The following is a 23,385-nucleotide window of genomic DNA, read 5'->3' on the forward strand; positions in this document are numbered from 1 at the left end:
TGTGAGCTGTTCATGAAGGGCAAGCAAGCTTGCTGCAGAGGGGTTCCTTAAAAGGGAAGTTTATTGCTAGATGATAAATGTATCTTACTCCAAGCTGAGAAGACCTCTCTGCAGCTTAAGCTTTAGTGACAGATATGTTTCCGGATCCCTTTCACTGAAGAGCAACAGTTTTTATTCTTGTGGTATTATCAAAGGCTTACTGCTATGATATATGCTGGAAACAACGACAAAATGATTACTAATCCAGAGATATGTACATATTCTTATGCAAATCATTCATGTTGATGTTTTTATTATTATTTTTATTTTTTTAAAAAAGCTTTTAATGAAACACATCAGGTCGGAAAATAGATTTTTACCAATGACACTGTATGCAAAAGCAACTGAATCCATTTTTAATGTTAATGTATATATAACTTAAAAAAGAGAGCAGGAGTTTCTCACCCTCCCTAGCCCCCCCCCTCCAAGAATAGCATTGCAAGTTAAAGCTAATTAATAATAGGACAGCATGACCAATTTCATGGTTGGGTGACAAAACACTATTTTTGGCTTTACGTGACATGTGAGTGCATGAAGTTAAGTAAACATATGAAAATTAATTCATTACTGGATATATTTTATTCAGTAATGATTATTCTGTTCTTAAGCCCTTTCTTATATTTAACATTAGGGACAATTATCTCTGATGTTTTTTTTAAAAAAAATATTGTACATTATATAAGGAATAGGAACTTATATTTTCATAGAAATTGCTGCATACAAGGTAGATAAAAATACACTTAAAAAAAAAAAGCAACCACAACTTAATACATGCGGCACTCAAAATTATTTAAATTGGCACAATACCCCAAAAGATGCAAATTATTTCTGCATAGTTTTTGTTTTGCTTTTCAGCAGGCAGTTTTCTAAAGGAGTCAGGGGACTGTTAAAAGCTAATTCTACTGTAATAATAATAATAACAATAAGTCAAACAACATCTGCATATCCCAGCTGGGTTCTTGGGAATAGGTGAATAAAAACGCCAAATCCAGTGTAAACATCTGGCTCAGTCATAAGAATAATAACTAGGTGTGCACAGTTGTGGACAGCCATAAAACAGTTCAAAGCTCTCTAATAATCTTGGGCAATGTGGTCTGTATATCAATTTACAGAAGCAATAATTTTCTAAGTTACGTAAAGTATTGTGGATTATTCACACATTTTGAAAAACAAAAGACAAATAGTTGCAAATGTTATATAAATATGACTGAGTTATAAAGGCAAACTTGCATTTTATATATATATATCCTACTAAAATCTGAAGAACAGTTGCTGTATGTCAGATAAATAATATGTCAAATTTTATAATTCTAGCTACAGAATGACATCCTTTTTACACCCAAGTGCAGCAAAATGAACTTCTGATGTCAAACATAAAAATCTGTCCTATATCTTCCCTCATTCCATGAAAATTATTTTCATCTTTAGCCCCAATACTACCAGTTGTTTATGTAACTGGAGAAGAGACAGATTTTTCCCATGTGATTTAAAGTGTTCTGGTGTTAAAAATAAAATAGAGAATCTAAGACATTAAAATATTAATCATCTTGTGTAATATCCCCTGAGAATAACTGAAAAATGCAAAGCTTTGCAATCTATTGGCCTCACTTCCTTGCTATGCACAAAGAGACTCCCTTTCCTGCACATATGGAGAAGACTAGAGAAAGAATTTTCCTCAAGAGGTAATTCTTCCATTATTCAGCCTTCCTAAGGAAAGGATCATATAATGTACATCTCTTAGAGATGGTACTTATTGACTGTCTGTCTGTCTGTCTGCCCACCCACCCGCCCATCCATCCATCCATCCACCCACCCACCCACCCACCCTAAAATCATATAATTAAACATGCTAAAAATATATATTGAGAGGGCATGAGGAAATAAGTTCCTGCTACATAAACAGGATTTAAGAACATAAAGCTGAAAGTGGTAGGCTTCTACATATTAGAAAGTAGAGTCATAAAAATTACATGAAGAATTGTAAGGACAGGGCAGTTTTCCCAGTATGATACTACCAACTTCCACTTGCAACTCTAGCCAATAAGCCCATGTTTGTTTACTTTTAGGCACCTCTTAGCATTTATACCATGTATATCTATGATAAAAAAAATATATTAGTAAAAAATGAACACAAAAAATTAAACCTGAAGAAATGAGAATTGGAACTCTGCCATAACTATACATTGGCACAGAACATCCCACCACACTTCTAAAGTTGATTATTTCAATATTTCAATTGATTAAATATGAACAAGCCAGTATCAACTATTAATAACCACATAGATGTTCTCCATGATGATCTAAGCTCACCCTAGCTTTTTAGTTCTCTCATGAATGCATTCTTTCTGCTGTAATCAAATGCATACACTTTATATCATCCTCTTTTTCCTTCCACCTTTCTCAGAATCTTTATTTCACATTTCCGCATTAGTCGTTGGGCATAAACTTAAATAATCATTAGAATTGTGACATATATAATGTATTATGTATTCACGATAGCTCAAATACAATGTTTTTAGAAAACATACCATAGGTCTAAATTATGAAATGTATTGCTACTGATATACCCAGAAGAGTGTACCAACAAACCTGTTCTTGTTTCTAGTATTGCATCTTTATCTTGCCAGAAACAAAGAGGACATGGAAAAATGTAATTTGGATGGAATCATGGTGGAATGTCCAAACTTGTTTTGCAACTGCCATCTATTGATATTCCACAAGTGTTCTTCTGCAGCTTCCCACTCTTGCATTACGTTGTGTTTTGCATATGAAATCCTTCCTCCCTTCCCTCCAAATTCATTCAGGAACAGATGAAAAGCCTATGCAGATTGTATAGAACAGATAGCACTTGAAATGAAATTAGCTTGTGATGCCTCACAATACGGCTTCAATGCAGTGATATGGTACTTCATGACAAGACAGCAGCAAATATCTTATGGTTTTGCATCCTGCTTGCTTACAGTTAAAGAAAAAAATATGATGCAAAATAGGGGAAGCATCGGGTTTTGTTTGGAGAGTTAAACATTTTAGCTAGTGCCAGAGAATCATCATTCATGTACAAATATTTTTAAAATGCTTGGTGAGCAACCTATGGAAAATAGGCACAACAAATCAAATGCCACTGATTTTGTTTGTATGTTTGAGAAGAGGCTTGCTGGACAATCAAAAGAAGTTGAGCAATTTTCCATGATAAAAACGTGAAGAGAAGAGAGGCATAAAACAAAAAGTTGTACTGGTGTGGTTGGAAACTTAAACGTTAATTCCTCAATTGACACAAATAGCACGTAACCCTAAAGACATACAGATAGTGCTTACTCGATGCTCACTGGGTACTGCTGGTTTCCTCAAATGTTCCTGCCTGTGGTGACATGAAGTATCCCATTCACATATGAAAGTTCTAGATTTGTAAATATAATGGGACTCCATAGCTTGGTAAAGGGATTTACAGATAGTCCTTGCTTGCTGAGCACTTGTTCAGCAACAATTTGAAGTTTTGATTGTGCTGTACAAGAAGATTAACATCTATTTCTTGAGGTTGCTAATATCACAGTATCCCCATGGTCCTGTGATCCCGATTTGTAACTGGCACATAATTATGATGGTTGCAGTATCCCATGCTCACAGGATCAACATTGGTGGCCTTCACTGCCAGTTTCTGGCAAGCAAAGTCGATGTGAAAGCTGGCAGGAAGTTGCAGGTCACGTGACAACATGCTTAATGTCTACAAGCAAATTATTTAATGACTACAACTGTAACTGCTGTGACAAGTCAATAGAGTCACATGATTTTTCACTTTGCAACCACATCACTTAGCAACGAAGTTCCAAGTCCCAATTACAATTGTTAACTAATGATTTTTGGGTTATTGTTATCATGGGCTGATTATCATGCTTGTGATCTAGTATTGAGTATCTTGGGCCGCCTGCTTATGTAGTAATTCTTGCAGACTCAGTGGAATTAGTTCTAGAAGTTTCAGTAAAGCAAGCAGCAAAAAGCCTGTTTCATATTCTAATGGCTTTTGTTTGATCAGCAGAAAAGACGCAACCCTGAGATTTTTCTTTTAAACAACTTAATCAAAAGGGATCTCCTTATCCTCAATTGGTTGTGAATTGTAAGTCACTGTAAGACATCTTAATGGAAAGAAGAGAAGTGTGTACAACAGAATATGACAGCATTATGGGTTTAATGAATCAACAATTTTTGTAACTATGTCATCTCAGGTTCCAAAAATTGCCTATAAAAGAGAAGGTTATTATTGCATATGGGATAAAAAATAAAGAAAAAAAGTAAAGTATTTTGAAAGAAAATATTCTCTTCCACAAAGAATTTGATTCCAAATAACTGATATTAATTCAAAGAAAAGATGGATTTTATGGGAGGGAGGGCGATGACCGACAAGTTAAGTGTACACAAAACAGCTGTTCATTCTGAAAACAGCCATCTCTGTTTTAAGTAAGAATAATTAAAAACAGAATGGACAATTCCTAAAAAAACTGAGGTGGCATGGAGGGGCTTATTTCATTAAAGTTTGATTAGGATACAAAAATCTAATAGGCCAATTTTAACAATCTTAAATCAACAAGATACTGAATGAAATTTAGAATTTACATTAATTTCTCTTGTTACATGTTCTCCTTATAACCTTGTTACAAAGTAGATAATTTTTCTTTCCAAACAGCTTCAGCCTGAGACCTGGCATTTTTATTAGACAAAAAACCTCATCCAGCAAAAGTTCCAAAGGTGCTTTTTCAAGAGGCAACTGAACTTTCTTGTTATTCTTTCAAGACGTTTCACTTCTCATCCAAGAAGCTTCTTTAGCTCTAACCAGATGGTGGGCGATGGAAGGATTTATATTCCTTGCAGACAGCTGGTCTTTTGCATTCTTTTAGAGAGTCATTGAGGCCACTTGGAGGTTTATCTGTGTCCTCAGGGTCACCTGAATAGTGCAAATGGGTGTGGAGCTTCTTGGAACTGCTGAAAAGACTATGATGTTGACTGGAGTTAGATGATGTTGTGTCCTCCCCCTCTGTTGAGGGAGGGCTCTTCAATTTTGACACAGCTGGCCTCTTTGACCCCTTTTTCAAACCAGTGGTGGTAAGGTAAGGGACTGACTGCTTTTAAACTCCCCTCCCATCTATTCTCCTCCCACATCTCTGCCTTTTTGGCTACCCTGCACTGCAGGATTTTGAAAGAGGAGGAGAAGGAGGAGGAGGAGGACAGGTGGGGGTCCTCAGCAATCTCAACTGGCCACCATGAGAGCCGAGGTGGCGCAATGGTTAGAGTGCAGTACTGCAGCTACTTCAGTTTTTTTTTTTTTTTTTTTTTTTAATTTGATTTATATGCCGCCCTTCTCCGGAGACTCAGGGCGGCTTACAGTGCGTTAAGCAATAGCCTTCATCCTTTTGTATATTTATACAAAGTCAGCTTATTGCCCCCACAAACTGGGTCCTCATTTAACCTACCTTAGAAAGGATGGAAGGCTGAGTCAACCTTGAGCCTTGGAGAGATTCGAACCAGCAGTAAATTGCAGGCAGCTGTGTTAATAACAGGGTGCTTTAAACCACTGTAGTACCAAGGCTCTAGTTCAGCAGATCAGCGGATCAAATCTCACCGGCTCAAGGTTGACTCAGCCTTCCATCCTTCTGAGATGGGAAAAATGAGGACCCAGATTGTTGGGGGCAATATGCTATTTAGTATACTGTCTTTGGTGTAAGCCGCCCAGAGTCCTTGGAGAGTGGGCGGCATAGAAATATGAATAATAATAATAATAATAATAATAATAATAACAACAACAACAACAACAACAACAACAACAACAACAACAACCACCCCCGGACTTCAACTTTGGCCTCTGAATCGCCACTACAGAATGCTGCTTTAAGCACTGCATGGTGGCCAACCACCACAGCATAAAGCTCCTGCCACCTCCACTGACCTGCGCTCTCTAGGCTTTGCTGTGGCCAGCTGACGTCAGCTATCTTCCTCCCTCTGTTGACAAGCTTATGAGAGGCAACTGCTAGTTTCTTCTCAAGGCCATTTTCCAAAGAGCATGCCCTGTTCTTGCAATGTTCGGAAGGGCTCAAAAGCGTTCTGAAGTATTCCCAAGAATAGGATACACTGTTTCGAGAAGAGTAGGAGCGTTCTTCTTTTGAAGCTTTAGTATTTATTAAATATTAAATCAATATTTAAGAATATTAAAACATCTTTTTAAAAACAAAATACTCCAAATTATTAACTGGAATATTTTTCTTAAATTTGATTCTCCAAATCAATATACAGGTTTACTCATAACATAATCAGTATTAATATCCAGCATACTGAATTAAAATCAGTTTAAATTCACTATTCATGACCTAAAATTTAAAAATAATCAGTGTCAATACTTTTATGAATACTTACATTCCACAAATTTATTAGTACAAAACCACAAGGAAAACATTATTATTACTATTATTACAATGACTACGTTTCCTTTCCCCTATAATTACTTCTAGCAGAAACCTTGCTTTTGGAACTGAAAATGGTTCCAAAAGCAAGCCTCTTGCTAATGTTAATACCCATAATTGTTCTCTAAGACACTGAACAGCTGTATTTTACAAAATACAGCCAAAAAAGAGCATTTTTTTCTCTTAATGAGTTAATTTTCTCTTATTTGGCATGTTTTGGGTAAGATGATGTGATAATATACTAAAGAATAAACCTAACAATTTGTTTTAAAGTCTCATTTACAATATTTAATTTATTCAAGCCTGATCAAAATATTTTTTTTTTTTATTGCAAAAGTTTTACAATTACATTTTCACCCCCTTTTTCACCCCCCACCTCCCGCCCCAAACCTCCCATCCTCCCTAACCCTCCCTAACCCTCCCCCCCCCAGACTTCCCTATTACTTACTCATAACTAATGACACTAATATATAAGCCTGAACCCGTCCCTCCCCCTATAAAATTTTTCCTCTTTATCCCTTTGCATTAAAATATTTCTAATACATTATTTTCAAATAAAAGCTATTTGATACTTTCTAGTTTGATATTTGTTCTGAACATATTCTATCCACCTTTTCCATTCCCATTCATAAGTCTCTTGTGAACAATCTTTTAAATACGCTGAAATCTTCGCCATCTCTGCAAAACTGGCCATCTTCACAGTCCATTCCTCGATAGTGGGCAAAGCTTCATTCTTCCAGTATTTACCTATCAACAGTCTTGCTGCTGTTATCATATACAATATCAATTTTGTTTCACCCAATGTAAAACCCTTAACTATACCCAATAAAAACAGTTGTGGAGAAAACTGAATTTTTTTCTTCAAAACATTCTGCATGACCCACCAAATTTTTATCCAAAAAGCCTTAACTTTCCTACAGGTCCACCAAACATGATAATACGTAGCATCCAAACATTCGCATCTCCAACATTTTGGCTGAACATTAGGGTACATACATGACAACTTTTTGGGATCTAAATGCCATCTATAAAACATTTTATAGAAATTTTCCCTCAGATTCTGCGACTGTGTAAATTTAACATTCTGAACCCAAATTTTTTCCCATGTTTCCAACATCACTGGTTCTTCAAAATTTTGTGCCCACTTAATCATACAATCTTTAACTAATTCGGTTTCTGAGTCCCTTTCTAGCAAAACATATAGCCTCATCACACCCTGTTTTCCGCTTCCACGCAGGACTTTTGCAGAGGCCAAAAATGGGGCATATGGAGTTATTTTAATTTCTTTGTTTGTTGTGAACTGTCCAGTCATTGAGATTCAGGTGATATACAAGTTTAATAATAATTAGCAAATATTGTAATAGGCACCTTGGATGCAATCCTAAAACATCTAGAGCACTACTTAAATACCATCAATATTAACAAAATCACGATCAGTCAATTGCAAAAGGCAACTTTACTTGGAACAGCTTATATCCTGCGACGATACTTTTAACATCATCATACAAGAATACTTGTCTATCTCAGGTCCTTGGGAAAGATTCAATGGGTGGACAAAAATGCCAAATCCAGTCTGAACATCTGGCTGACTGTGTGAATAACTATAATTTAGTCAGTTATTCAAAAATTGAATATTTATGTTAACACCTCAGGTTTCTCAGATGCAGCCAAAGCATCTAAACCAAACTGAGACGTTACAATATGCTTGAGTAGATTATTTTGCCACTGTTGTGATTAGAGATAGTCCTTGATTTATGACAATTAAGCCTAGAATTTTGGTCATCAGTTGAGTCTCCACATGACTGGACTTAATTTTACAGCTGTTTTTTACGATGCTTGTTAAGTGAATCATGTGATAAATCCTAATCCAGTTTATCCGATGGGCATCTTTTGGCAGAAAATGGCAAAAAAATGCCACAAAATGCAATTATGTGACTGTGGGACATGATTGCCAAATGCCTGAAAAGTAGTCACATAACCGCAGGAATATTGCAGCAGTTGTAACTTCTAGGACATGTAACTTTTTTCGAGTCTGTTGTATCCTCAAACAGTCCTTAAGCATCTGGTTGTAAATAAAGGACTACCTGCAGGGAGACAAAATTCCACTTGGGAGTCCAGAAAAAAATTTCTAGTGTGGAACTCAAGTAAGATATTTCCATTTGTTGAAGTTACAGTTATACTTTGGCTCCCTTAGGAAGTGACCCTTGTATAGTGTTTAAATGCCATGAGCAAGTGCTTATCATTTGTTTAAAAGAAGGACTTTATTACTGCTTAAAGACTATTATCTCTAATGCATCTCAACAGATTTATAAAAAGTTAAAATTCTAGCAAACCCTAATTCAAGATGGCCGATGTATGTTATGAATGTTAATGTTAAATAGCCTTTTACACTTTTAGTGAAAATTGGTACCAGCTTGAATAAAAGTAACTTAAGTCTGTTCTTTGGTTATTTAAAATTCATGAAAGGGAGCCAGTGATTAAAAAAAAAACCTTTTGCAACTGGAACCATGACTGCTAAGCATTCTGCTGCATTTCTTTGAATACAAATTAGAATGTACTTTTCTTTCAAAAAAATGCTCACCTATTTTTTTTTTCTTCTTTGGGCTTTTGTTTTAATTCTGTAATCCAAGAACAATTGAAATTGTGTTTTCAAAGGTTTGAAATTATTTTTAAAGGCCATAAATGGAAGCTCAGCATGCTGATACAGTTGAGAAAGGCTACAATAATTTTTGTGAGCCTATTTTCAAGTCTGATCTCATTCCATCCTGCCCTCAATATGCCACAAATGAATAAGCCTAGGGGTGGTATAGAAAGCAGGTCTATTAACTTGCGTATATCTCTCTGACAGGCTCAATAACTCAGGAAATGTGAGATCAAATATTTGAAGAGTTTGTAGAGCTGGCAGTGTTTCAAAGTATAAAGTTTTTCCTACCATAGTTTTCCAAAATCTGGAAAAGTTCTGGATTTGTCCCTTTGGATCCACGGAACAATTATGTTAGTTGAACAGCCCATTCAATACAATTGCGCAATGCTCTGGATTTAAGGAAATTCAACATGGACACATTTGTCATAACTATCAGAATCCCTTAAATCAGTCACACTTTTCCTGGCATTTCAAGTGTAGAAAAAAGCTTATTAAAAGAGTGGAGGACAGGTGTGACATGCATGTGCTTACATACTCCAAATCACCTTATCCCATGTGCATCTGAACCACTGCAGAATCTTAATGCTTAACATCAAAGTTATTGAATGAATGCTTGAGAAACTGGAAAGAAGCAAAATAGACAGATAGCTGTAACTACATGGCTTAATGTAAAATCAAATTAATCCCATTTAACTCAAATTATTTGCAAACACCACTTAATGTTTGTCTCTTCACTGAATCTTGCATATAACGGTATTAGCTGATACACTACTACATGAATATGAAAATGTATTTAACTGCATAAGCAGACAGTTGGCAGACTGAAAATCCCACCTTTATCTGCTTTAGTCAGACACCAATTAATTCAGTAAATCAGATCATCCCAGTTGTCTAGCTGTACTCTAAATTTCACAAGACCTCACAGTTCCAGAGAACCTTGCAGATTCAAAGAAACTGGAAAAAAATTCAGAAAAAGAACAGTAGGACGATCATGCATCTAGAAACTTAAACCCTATGAAGAGAAACTGAAAGAGCTGGATATATTTTATCTTGAAAAAATAAAACTCAAGCTAGTACTCTTTAACATCCGAAATAATTCTGATAATAGGGGGGGAAATCTAGTTTTTCTTGTTTCATAACACAGGACATGGAATAACAGTATATGATAAGAAGGCACATCTTTATTAAATGCGGGGGGGTGGGGATCTGGTTACAGTAGTTCAACTGTGAATCATTTATCCAGAAATAAGATTGATTCCTTTCATAGGTTATGTTCAGATAAGAACTAGACATACATTTGTCTGGACTGCTTAAACTCTGAATTCCTCCCCGAGCCTCAAATTGGATTACATAGTCTAATTGTATCCTTCCAGTTCTACAATTCATCCCTCATCAATTCACTGTGCAGGGCATGTAGAAAGTGAAGTGTCTTCCTCTTATCTAGCAATCTCATAAAGGGAAGGCTTATAAAGGCCAGCAGGTTTTTTTCCCCAACCCAGCAGAGAAATCAGAAAGGCTGTCAGAAGACAGAGGGTGTGATTTCATCTTTCCCCTTCCAGTTGTCTTTTTGATACTGGTTAGAAAAAAAAAGTAGGCCATTTTCTTCCTAAACAAATATATGGAAAAGTGACTGATTTACTTTTAGTTCATCAGTCTGCTTGACAGAAGTTTTTTTTTAGCGTAGCCTGCTAATTTTCTGATCTATCCATTTAGATAACCCATAAAGTAAAACAGACAGTAAATGTAGCACCATGGAAAGCTCCTAATGAACATTTTACTTTAGAAGATATTAGAAACAAACTGAAGTCTTACACACACACACAGGTCTATTCTTAGAGAGTGAACATTCATAAATTGCCAACCTGCTCCCTGAAAATGGAGGACTATCTTGTTTCTGATTTTTTTTTTTACCTCAAGTATGAAGGATACGTAACTCCGTAAGTCCTGCAGATCCTGTTTACTAGCCTCTTGTGAGATATTCTGCAGGATCACAAGCACTTACTCCGCTTCCTTCTCCTAAGCTTTGAAACTTAAGCCTGCAGGCATGGCAGCTAAGAAACAAGTTGCTTCTTAGTAGGATACAAAGCTTCCCTAGTCTCATACAAGGTAGCAGCAGTCAGCGATCATGTAGGAAATCATTGAAACTAAAAAGAAAAACCTGTACATATTTGCAGATCAGAGTAAGAAAATTCTGAAAGCTAAAATATGTATCATATAGTGAGTGAATAAATGTGCTGGGAAGGGATACTGTACTTTTTTCTCTGGGCAAACTAGAGAAAGGGAAGGGGACAGAAAGAAGTTGAAAGACAGAATAAACCTTTTTTTTCCTTTGGTTTGTGTGTGTGTGTGTTTGTGTGTGTGTTGCTCTGTAAAGAGAAGCAAAAGTAAAATATTCCTCCTTCGCAGAAGCTTAGGCAGCTCAGCCATAAATCTGGTGAAACAGTCTAAGGGAAGGCTTTGTTGTCTTCTGCTACCATCTAGTGGTTTGCAAGGAAAAAATTTTTAAATGCAAATTACTCCCTCTCCTATATGGTACTCAGATCAGCATTACCCACATTTAATAAATAAAATATACTAAAAATGAGACATATCTTTCTAAAAAGATACCAAATATGTTACAATGCATCCCTTCTGTAAATATTTACTTTGGAATATTTACAATGTTTGGAACTGAAAAGGCAATCATCAGGAAAAGCATTGGATATTATTTTCATGTTGCAACAATTTTTAGCTCTTTCCTTGATCATCTCCAGATTACTTTTCCAATACAGTAGGCAAACAGAACTCTTGTAACAAAAATGCATCAAGACTACATCAGATTACACTCAAGCATATTCTCTGCCCATTGTTAATCTTAGAATGGTGACTGCTCTAACTTTTGCAGTAGTTTTATGAATAGACATGAGGAATTCCTTGCCCTGCCTGTTAACAATACTGTTAGTTTCAGTATCATTGGCATTGGGATTTTCCTGTGGTCCCCAAAGATGTCAGAACGAAAACTGTCACTGTCACTTATATTAGGGAAACTCTAAGAATCTATCTGTACCATCAGTTTCTGGCCCTGACTCCAAAGAGACCAAACCCTAAGCCTAAACCTAGTTTCATTTCACTGGCAGTGGGATTTTCCCATGTATTTTACTGTGGTCCACAAAGAAGTTCGAACAAAAAACCCACCATCCCAGAGGTGGGTTTCAGCAGGTTCTGACCAGTTCTGGAGAACCGGTAGCGGAAATTTTGAGTAGTTCGGAGAACTGGTAGTAAAAATTCTGACTGGCGCTGCCCCTGTCTATTCTCTGCCTCCGAAGTCCCAGCTGATTGGGAGGAAATGGAGATTTTGCAGGGGTGGGAAACCAACATTGCTGTATTATATTAAACAGCATTCAACTAGGGAGGATAGTCTTTTTTTTTTTTAAGACACTTTTTATTTTTAATGTTTTTGTTGGGTTTTTAATTTTTTTTGTCTTTTTTTGAATATTTTGGCATTTTGTATTTTAACCTTCTTTGAATAAACTAAACATTTTTCACACAAAAAAGAAACTGCTGAGATCAGGTTTTATCAATAACCTCTCATACAGAAAATGGATTTTAACAAAGAAAAAAATCTGTTACCATGTTCATTGACCTAGGATACAATCTGGAGAGAAGGGATGATTTTAAATATTTTATGTATCATATCTTGTAAGAAACAATATGCTTTTAAACAGATACAGCAAAGTATATTTAGATGTCCCAATTAGACAGAAATATAGGTTAAATGACAGCCTGCCACAAGGGTCTGTGCTGACACCACTAATTTTAATATTTATCCATCAGATTTCCAGGCACTGCTGAAAGAAAGTTTATATACGCTGATGATATCACATTGATAAAACAATCTGAAGATTTCAATACCTCTGAAAAAGCCGTCAAAAATTATTTAAAGGAAATGAATATGTTTTTTTAAAATCTGAAGACTAAAATCTAGTATCAACAAGACTGAGGTCACCTGTTTTCACTTGAACAACATAAAAAATACACCAAAATTTGGTGTATTTGCATGCAAAATTTGCATATTAACTGCTGTAAGCTTTGATTGTTATAACTGTTGGATGTGAATGAAAGAGAGATAGAAAACAAAAATTTTAAAGAGCCTGTTTTTCTTTTGTTTTGTAAATTGTATTTCCTTGTAGGTCTGATATGATCCTTCCAAATTATTGTCAGAAAAATATGATTACGTATTTAAGACAATCAATGTTTAAGAGAGCTGGGTCTAGTGCTTAAGGCACCAGGTTAGAAAGCAGGAAACTGAGCCTAATCCCTGTTTAGTCATGAAAGCTAGCTGGGAAACTTTGGACCTGCTTTCTCATTCCAACACATCTCACAGGATTATTCTTGAGGGGAAATTAGGAAGAGAAAGGAATATTAGGTATGTTCAGGGGAATATGAGTTATTTATAAAAACAGTAAAGGCTGGATATATAAAATAAACAAAGTGCTTTCATTTTTCATAAACATAACAGCGAAGATACATCAAATTATAAAAAAAAATTGCCTAATGTACTTACCATTCTGTTCCTCTAATTCATTTCCAATTTCCTGTCCCATTTGTTTTTGGCGAGATAAGATTGAAGAGAGTGCATCAAGACCAGCATCTTGCTCTATACAAGAAAGAAAAACAAGCTCAATGAATATAAAAATCAAGTTAATAAATCATAGATTTATACATAAAGATTACTGAGGAAATGCCCAAAACTAGGTCTAAATGAAAGAAAACCTGCTAATGGCTGGATAATAAATTGAAAAGTCAAATCTTAATATACTAGAACAAATAAATACAAGCTGTTAAGTTGACTGCCAGAACAAAAAAAATCAAGCACCAACATCTTAGATAACTCTTGACAAAACAAATACTACAAAAATGATATATGGATACTTATTTTAAGGACGATTTAAAGACACCTCCTCCCCAAAAATTCAAATTGGAGGATTTTTGAATCAGCTACAAAACTAATACAAAAGTTGACAAGATAAAACAAGGAAGGAAGGATTTACCTTCTATAATTCTCTGTTGTTGCTGTCGGATATCATGGAAGTCAAGCCCTTTTGTTTCCTCAGGCTCCTCCACAAGCCATGGATTTGTTATTTCTCTTCTGACCCCGCCTGCCATTAGGCTAGACCTAAAAATGGGTTATTTAAAAACAAATTAATGCTCCTATCACTGGCAGGATTCTGATTGTGCTGGTCTCATATTTAGACTAAAGCAAAGAACATAGATATGCAGTGGAGATCTATTTGGGGGATCAATGTAAAAACATTGATAATAATCAGGGATCAAGTGACCCCCAAAGGGGAAAGCAATTTAGTATTTAATTCAGAAGGAGCATCTGTAAAAGGTCTCATTTTTTAATATTTTAACACTTTGGGGCACTCTTTTCCATATCTCCTTTAAAGTTGTTAGGGAGTGCAACAACAACAACCAAAAAAACAAAAACAAAGAAAGAAACATAGAAAACAAACTAATTTAATTTCAAGAATCTTTGTCAATTTTGTCTCCAGACTTAACAAAAATTCTCATTAAAAATCTCACGATCCAAAAACAGCACAAGGCAATGGAAAAGAAAAGCAAAAAAATTCATTTTCAACAATACTACCCTAAATTCCTATACAGTCTTAAAATCAAATGGAAAACATGCAATGCATGTGATGCTCAAATAAGCATAATATCCATTAGCCTTGTACCTTTACTTCCAACTAAGCATGCATAGGATAAGCCTGAAGCTTCCTTTCTGACGCCATGGTAGTAATATTTCAAATTTTCTATCAGCTAGAGAAACACAATTTTATTATTTGTTAGCATGTGGCAGCTTCATTGCCTAAAATGAAGCTGCAGTTACAGCTCATACACCTCTATGTCTCATATAATACTGGTATTTTCTTTTTTGATTCTATCTTTGAAAATCTTTGAAAAGAGCCTACACCCCTGCTGCCCCCTGAAGCCACCTGCACATCTGCCCTACCCAGCAGCAATCACCCCTGGCCCTGACATACTTGTGCCACAGCTCAATAGACACCCATAAATCCTTGTGCAATTCCAGCCCGATTACACTTGTGCCAACAACTCACCCACTCTCATTCACACTCCCTGCCTAGCAGCAGCCACCCCAAACTGCAGCCCTTGTATCATACAGTCTATTTGTGTGCCCTCCCAACCCAGTAACAGCCATTTAACTTCCTTCCAGCCTGCTTGCAAGCTACTTGGGACCGGCGAATCCCTGCCAGCTTTCCTAAAGCATTTGTTTGTTCAAAGCCATTAGGAAGTTGTAAGGAGGTCCTCAGTTAATGACTGCAATTCTCACTTAATGATAACCATGGGGACCAGAATTTCTGTCATTAAGCAATGCTGTCACTTGATATCAACTTTACAACCATTTCACTTAGTAACAAAATTCTGATCACAATTGCCATAGTAACACGAAATTTACCATAGTGCTTTTCCACCTGCCTGTTGAGGACCAGTTATCTGGAATAGGTAGAATTCAGATATAAATGATTCATATGTATCTACTGAAGGATTCACACTTTACTTTGGAAAGCTTGTACAACAATGAATTAGTATTAAAAATACTAGAGCATTAGCAGCAGATTAGAACAATAGCTGTTCTACAAATCCAGACTACTTTTGGTTCCTTTACAAACTCAGATGAAACTAAAGCCTCAAGGCATGGAAATCTAAGCACTTATCTGGAGGTAATTAGAGCTTCAGAATCTATGTACTACAGTACTAAAATTCTTCATTCCTTTAAATGAACAAAACAGTGCACCATAAGGCTAAGACTCGTTGTCATGGGGGATTTCAACCTGCCATCCGTCGGTGAGACGTCGGAGGCAGCTAGGGAGTTCATGGCTTCCATGACGGCCATGGACCTGACCCAGTTAGTTCAAGGCTCCACTCACACAGGAGAACACACTTTGGACTTGATTTTTGTCTCTGGTCAGTGGTTGAATGATCTAGGAATAGAGGATTTAGATATTAAGCCCTTGTCATGGGCTGATCATTCCCTCCTTCACTTAGACTTTCGAGCCGCTTCCCCTCGCCGCAGGGAGACGGAACCGACCAGGTGGTTCCGTCCCAGGAGCCTGATGGACCCTGATAGGTTCCTGAGGGAGCTTGGGCCATTTCCTGAGACTCTGGCACACGACTCAACTGAAGACCTGGTGGCTGCCTGGGATAGGGCGGCCGCCGGGGCTTTAGACCGCATTGTGCCTTTGCGGCCTCTGACCCGATGTCGATCTCAATTGGCTCCTTGGTTCTCCAAGGAGCTGAGAGAGATGAAACGTCGGAAAAGACGCCTAGAGAGTGTCTGGAGGACTAGTCAATCTGATTCCGACCGAACACTGGTGAGGTCTTATATCAAGACCTACCTAGTGGCAATAAAAGCGGCAAAATCTAACTATTTTTCCGCTCTTATCGCATCTGCAGAGAACAGCCCAGCCACTGTTTAGGGTGACCTGTTCCCTTCTTCTTGGGGAGCGCGGGAAGACCACTTGCAGGGTCGAGCTGAGGAGTTTGTGCAGTTCCTGCATGATAAAGTCGCTTGGATTCGGGAAGGCTTGGACTCCGACTGGGTGAGTCCGGGGGCGGGGGGGATGGAGGTAGGTCTTGAGAACATTATCTGGGAAGAGTTTGACCCTGTAGCTCCCGAGGACGTGGACAGGATTCTGGGTAGGCTTAGTGCTGCCAGGTTTATTGGACCCGTGTCCCTCCTGGTTGGTACTGGCCTCCTGGGAGGTTACCCGAGGCTGGCTCCAGGGGATTATAAATGCTTCTCTGAGTGAGGGGACCTTTCCTGCCGCCCTGAAGGAGGCGGTGGTGAGGCCCCTCCTCAAGAAGCCTTCCCTGGACCCGGCTGTATTAGCAAATTACCGTCCGGTCTCCAACCTTCGCTTTGTGGCGAAGGTTGTTGAGAGTGTGGTGGCACGACAGCTCCCCCAGTACCTGGATGAAGCTGTCTATCTGGACCCTTACCAGTCGGGCTTCAAACAGGGGTACAGCACGGAAACGGCATTGGTCGCGTAGTGGATGATCTCTGGAGGGCTCGGGACAGAGGTTGTTCCTCTGTTCTGGTCCTATTAGATCTCTCAGCAGCTTTTGATACCATCAACCATGGTATCATGCTGCAGCGGTTGAGGGGGTTAGGAATAGGAGGCACCGTGTTGCGGTGGTTCTCCTCCTTCCTCTCCGACCGCTCGCAGTTTATGTTGGCAGGGGGGCAGAGGTCGACCTCGAGGCGCCTTGCTTGGGGGGTGCCACAAGGGTCGGTCCTCTCGCCCTTCTGTTCAATATTTATGTGAAGCTCAGCTGGGTGAGATCATCCGTGGTTTTGGGGTGAGGATACATCAGTACGCTGATGACACTCAGCTGTACATCTCCACCCCAGACCACCCCAATGATGCCCTTGAAGTGATTTTCCGCTGCCTGGAGGCCGTACGGGTCTGGATGGGGAGAAATAGGCTCTGACTCAACCCTTCCAAGACCAAGTGGCTGTGGCTACCGGTGTCCAGGTATAGTCAGCTGACGCCATCGCTGTCTATAGGGGGTGAATCTCTACCCTCCACAGAGAGGGCTCGCAATCTGGGCGTCCTCCTGGATGCATGGCTGTCTTTAGAAGAGCATATGACGGCCATGGCCAGGGGGACTTTCTATCAGGTTCGCCTGATTCGCCAGTTGTGTCCCTTTCTGAACCGGGACGCCTTGCGCACAGTCACTCATGCCCTTGTTACCTCCCGGCTGGACTACTGTAATGCTCTCTACATGGGGCTCCCCTTGAAGAGCACTCGGAGGCTCCATCTGGTCCAGAATGCGGCCGTGCGAGTAATTATGGGTGCAACTCGTTGCGCCCATGTAACACCTCTCCTGCATGAGCTGCACTGGCTCCCAGTGGTCTTCCGGGTGCGATTCAAGGTGTTGGTTACCACCTTTAAAGCGCTCCATGGCTCAGGACCTGGGTACTTATCAGACCGCCTTCTGCCACTGATAGCCTCCCACCGACCAGTTCGCTCCCACAGAGGTGCCGTCGGCCAAATTATGTCGGCTGGCGACACCCAGGGGAGAGCCTTCTCTGTGGGAGCCCCTGCCCTTTGGAATGAACTGCCCCCGGACATACGCAAGATCTCTGACCTCCGAGTTTTCTGCTGTGCTCTTAAGACCCTGCTCTTCCGACAGGTAGGGCTAGCTTCATAATTAAGTTTTAAATTCGGAGTTCTTAAATTTTTTGGGTTTTTTAGCTAATTTTGGCCTTAAATGTAATACTTTTAAGAATTTTTAAATTTAAATCGTGATATTTGTATTGTGTTTTACCTGGCTGTACACTGCCCCGAGTCCCTCGGGAGAGGGGCGGTATAGAAATAAAATTATCCTTATCCTTATCCTTTTGAACCAAGGTACCTCAAATAAGTTAATTTACCGAATGTATCCAAAATCTGGGGCCTATGGCTCTCATGGAATAGAAATTTGGCAAATTTTATAAAACATTTTATGATATAAACATTATCACAAAACAGTTTCTGACACAATAATGTCATAAAACATTTCCCGATGTTTGATTGTGCCATGTAGTTCAACATGGGCTATTTTCAAGGTGGATCCATCTCTGAATATATCTCAGCTTTTCCAGTGAATGCAGTGCATTAGAAATTATGTCACTGTTGAAGGCAGTGAGGATCTGGTAAGGAAATGTCTCTGAAAAGAAGACTCAAGGGGTCAAGGCTATTCTAGTATCAATTAAATTAATTAATAAATACATTAATATAAATAATGTAATAAATTAAATCAATTAGGAAAAACTTGTATTAAATCAGCACTGCTAGGTTAACAATTCAATTGATGAGCTATTACAAATATTAGCTCTGTTAGTTAAGGAAAACCCTTAAGGATCATTTAGTTGTTTGGCCTTACCTGAGACAGCAAGTCAGGATTTTAAGATGTTTTTTAAAAAACCGTAATCAGTTTCATTCAAATTGCTAAACCAAACCTCTGAGCAAGAATATAAGCAAAGACAAAGGATCGTGTCATATAGGAAAGAAAAGTGTAAAGCCCAAAACAAAATCAAAACTATCTGCAACATAATGCAATAGTGGAGATAAATCCACTGGAGCCATTCAGACGTTAAACAAAACATTTCAATCTCTCTCCTTAGTTCAGATTGCCAAGAGTTGTGAGCTCAGTAGCCTCTGGAAGGCCCTAGGTTGCCATCCCTGCAATTTATTCATTTTTTAAGACTGCCAACCAAGCTTTCCAGCTGTAGCATTATTTCTTTGCCATTCGTTTTTCCCAAAGGCCTGCCAATAACAGCAGCAGAATGCAAAAAAATAAAAATAAAATGATGGTCCCTTTCCAACCTGAGATTTATTGTTCAATAAAAATCTACTTCTTTCACAATAGGAATTTTAAAGGTATTATATTCATATAATCATTGTTATTATTGGTACAGTAATTGGTATTAAACATTCTAGGACTGATCTAACAAGTCAAAGGGCCAAAAGTTTCCCCTTATTATATTCACCCATCTGTGTTCATTATTTAAAGAATAACATTAAAGCCTAACCTCAGAGAGATGAGAGACATAGAATGTTCTGCTGTGGTAGGAAAGGATAATCTGAGATGGGTAACCTCTACTCCCAGTTAGAGATAAAGGAAGAGATACAATTTAACTTTAATTCTTTTTAAAATTATTTATTGTATTATTATTATTATTATTATTATTATTATTATTATTATTATTAAACACAATTAGTACATTAATTAGTATATTTGGCAGAAGAGTATTATAGTGTTTGACTAAAGATTATTAACACTCTGATGATTTAGATAATTTTTACTTTTAAGCGTAAAAAACAAGTCTATGACAACGTTAACCATGATTTCAAAAGTGATAATGTTCAAAGAAGCATGATCCTGCATAAAATTTACATCAAAAACTGAGTTGTGTTGGTAAACAACTGCAAAATGTATTAAGTTATTGATTATATAATGTAGGTTTCTATCAAGCTTAATATTTAATATTAAGGTCTTTACTGTATTACACCTATTGCTGTGTATGCATACAAGGAAAAAAAAAAGTTAAAAAGCTATTTGGTTTCTGACTTTTCCTTTGTTCCTCAAACAATTTGCAATATTTGCAAGAATTTAGACCCTCTTAGAAACCATATGGTAGGTGTCTATATTTGACAAGCTATATAAAATATTATATATATATGGGGACCATTCTTGCTTGAATTTGGTTAAACTTCTGTTATGAATATTTACAGTTAATTTTTCCATTGCCACATATTCTTCAAGCTTAAAATCCTATTTAAATATAATCAGAATTGCGTTTTTCTTCCAAAGTTGGGAAAAACTTATTTTTAGAAATTATATTTCTTATTCTGGGTTTATACCTAGTAAAAATGGTTATTTCATTTCAAATTTAAATTCTAAAATGTTCTGTATTTTATGTATATCTTATCCAATAATTTTGAAGTTTTTCTAGCATGTCCTCCCATGTGATAAAATGTTCTGTTTCCTAGCATTCCCAATATTTATCTCTGGATGTTTTGTTTATCTAGGAAATTATTGACAGTGATCTATAGTTCTCAATGTGCCTCATAAACATGCTTAATTCTCCGAAAAACATAATTTCCAAAGTTCCAAAGTTCCAAAATTTCCAAGATATTTATAAGCAAATTTTTAGTTCCCATAATTTGTGGCACAGACTCCACTATTTCGAAGGATTTTTTTTCCTGCTTTAAAATACCAATGTCAAGAAGAAAGATGTAATGGCATAATTTTAATGTAGCCGTTGTTCTTGCTTTGTTTGCTACCATCAAAAAAAAATCTTTTTGCTAAGTTGAGTAGACCCCTTCATACCCAACAGAGTCCAACTTCCACCTTCTGATCTTCTTCTGTATCATTTTGGCAGTGTGAAGATTAAAGCTTATCCAATTAGCCACCCATGGCTTTTGCCAAGTTAATCGCTTAAATCTTTGAAATCTTCACAGCAGAGTGGAGTGTGCAGATATCTTTTGATTACAGGAGCAGATTTAACTAATTAAAAGGCTTAGCAATTGCCCAAATATAAAAGACGTTGAGGGTTATAATTGAGAATTGTGCCTCATTTTAACAAATGGCAGCTTATCTTCTCAAGTATATTGTTTCACCGGTTCATGCTTATAAACTTTCCCAAGTAATGCAGATTAGTCTTTCAGAATTTTTCCTTGACTATGGCCACACAATGAGGCTTTCATTTAGCAAGGATTTTAAAAATTAGTCATCTACATTATCATACTTTCTTCTATGGATAGTAAAATACATAGTCTTTGAAGCTTTCTAAGTGTTTCAGCTTGAGTTCACCAATTGTTATAAAATGTGATTTATGCATTTTGAAAACCCCCGATTACAAATAACAAAAGACAGAAAGTTCCAATGTCTCATTCCAAGATGCTATTTTAATATTTGCTGAGATGGTTTATCAGAATATAGTCTGATTACCTACTTTCAACAGACCATAATTTCTCAAATGCTTGGAGCAAGGTTTTCCAACATACTAAGTGAATCTATTCTGCCCACATTCAATTACTATTAAAATATGATAGATGTGAATTATATTGTATTATATTACCTGTAGCTGGTTGAATTGTTTTCACCAAAAGATTTTCAGTAATGCTTTAGGCACTCAGTTTCGTTCTGGAATAGCTCTACAACTCTATTGGGGCTCTATAAATAATGGTGGTTTCCAGGAATATGATTCTAATGAATACTGGTGCTGCTATTATTGGTGTTTTATTTGGACAAGAAACAAGCATCATGAGTTTAAAAAACAGATTACAGTAGTAAGAGATTGGAAACAGGGACAATTGTTATGAATATATTATCCTTTCAAAGAAGTAAAGAACAGGACATCTAGAAATGGGATGGTTCATTGAAAAGCAAATGAAATGACTGTTTTTATTAAAATGACTAAGTTTCATTAAGGTAGATTTTGAAGGACATACAGGTAAATGTACTGATTATTGACTAAACATCAAGCAAGATTAATTTTGAGAATGCTTTCATAGTTCGATATTATTAATAAATATTAATAATACGGAATTAGGAAAGCATTCTCAAAATTAGTCTTGTTTGAGGTTAGATTTGTTAAGACTGTGGGCAGCTTACAAAATATCAAATACATAACTAGCATAGTATAACACAAAATAGTCTTGACAAGAGAACCACACTAATATTCAAAAAACAAGAAAGAGGCTTCACAAGCAATCTAATCTCAGGCTTGAGTACACAGCAAGGTCTTAAGTGATTTCCAGAACACTTACAAGTCGGGGGGGGGGGGCATACTAACCTCTGGGGCTGCTATTCGAGAGAGTAGTGGTTGCAATACAGAAGGCATGCTTCCTTATTTCCATAAAATGACACTTTGAGCATACCCTTAGCCTAAATATAGCAGGTAGGCAGAAGCAACTAGAAACAAGCAGTTCTTCAGATAACTAGACCTTATGAAGGCTTTATGGTGATAACCTTGAGGTGCACCTGGTTGCTTGACTGGCAATCAATGCAGCTCACCTAGCAAGGAGGACCCTTGGGCTTAATAAGAAGTATCTGTTACTGTCATGGCACTTTCAACCAGCTGTAGCTTCCAGATGGTCATGAACAGCAATGTTCGAATTGTGAGCTGACTCACAATTGAGGAGGGGGAGGAGGGTCACCTGACGGCAAGCTTCCGCCGCGGCTAGCAATCATTCCTCAGCCAGCCCAGATTTCCAAAAATATCCAAAAAAATAAAAGGGGCGAGGGGCAGGGCCAACCAGTGATGGGACAGGGAGCCACAGCAGAGGGCCCAAAGAGCCGCATGCGGCTCCGGAGCCGCGGGTTGCCGATGCGCGTTCTAGTCTTTGACTTCCTAACTACTGTTAAAAATAGAGAGAGTGCCGTCACCATGTTAGTAGTCAACACTGAAGAGGGCTTGTACAGAAAGAAGCAGCTACCTGCTTTAATCAGACAAACATCAAATCAGTCCTGCACTTAAAATTCCTCTAAATTGGACAGAAGAACATAGGGTTCTTCAGAGATGTTTTCAAGACTATGCCACTGAATTCACTGCTCATCTGCAATACTATACCTTATTACATCAGGTTCTGTGTTTTCATTTTGGAAAGATGCTTGGAGTTTTCTGTGTGCTGTGAAAAGTTCATCTACTAAAATTTGCCGTCTTTCTCCTTCGATCTGGGTTCTGCAAGAACTGGATTA

The 23,385-nt window shown here is 37.6% G+C and overlaps 1 protein-coding gene across 2 annotated transcripts in view; it reads right to left on the bottom strand.

The window, feature by feature from the left end:
* STX8 (syntaxin 8) overlaps positions 1 to 23,385 on the bottom strand; it is a 73,679-nt gene that overhangs the window by 43,886 nt on the left and 6,408 nt on the right. For both annotated transcript variants that reach the window (XM_070934490.1, XM_070934491.1), the window contains exons 4-6: positions 23,258 to 23,368; positions 14,160 to 14,284; positions 13,673 to 13,765 (exon numbers count right to left, since the gene is read on the bottom strand). In XM_070934490.1, the coding sequence (XP_070790591.1) occupies positions 13,673 to 13,765; positions 14,160 to 14,284; positions 23,258 to 23,368 (329 nt within the window). The remainder of the gene's footprint in view (positions 1 to 13,672; positions 13,766 to 14,159; positions 14,285 to 23,257; positions 23,369 to 23,385) is intronic.

This window comes from Pituophis catenifer, unplaced genomic scaffold (assembly GCF_029215685.1).
Source record: "Pituophis catenifer annectens isolate HBS135680 unplaced genomic scaffold, rPitCat1.0.hap2 SCAF_2, whole genome shotgun sequence".
Classification (NCBI taxonomy): Eukaryota; Metazoa; Chordata; class Lepidosauria; order Squamata; family Colubridae; genus Pituophis; species Pituophis catenifer.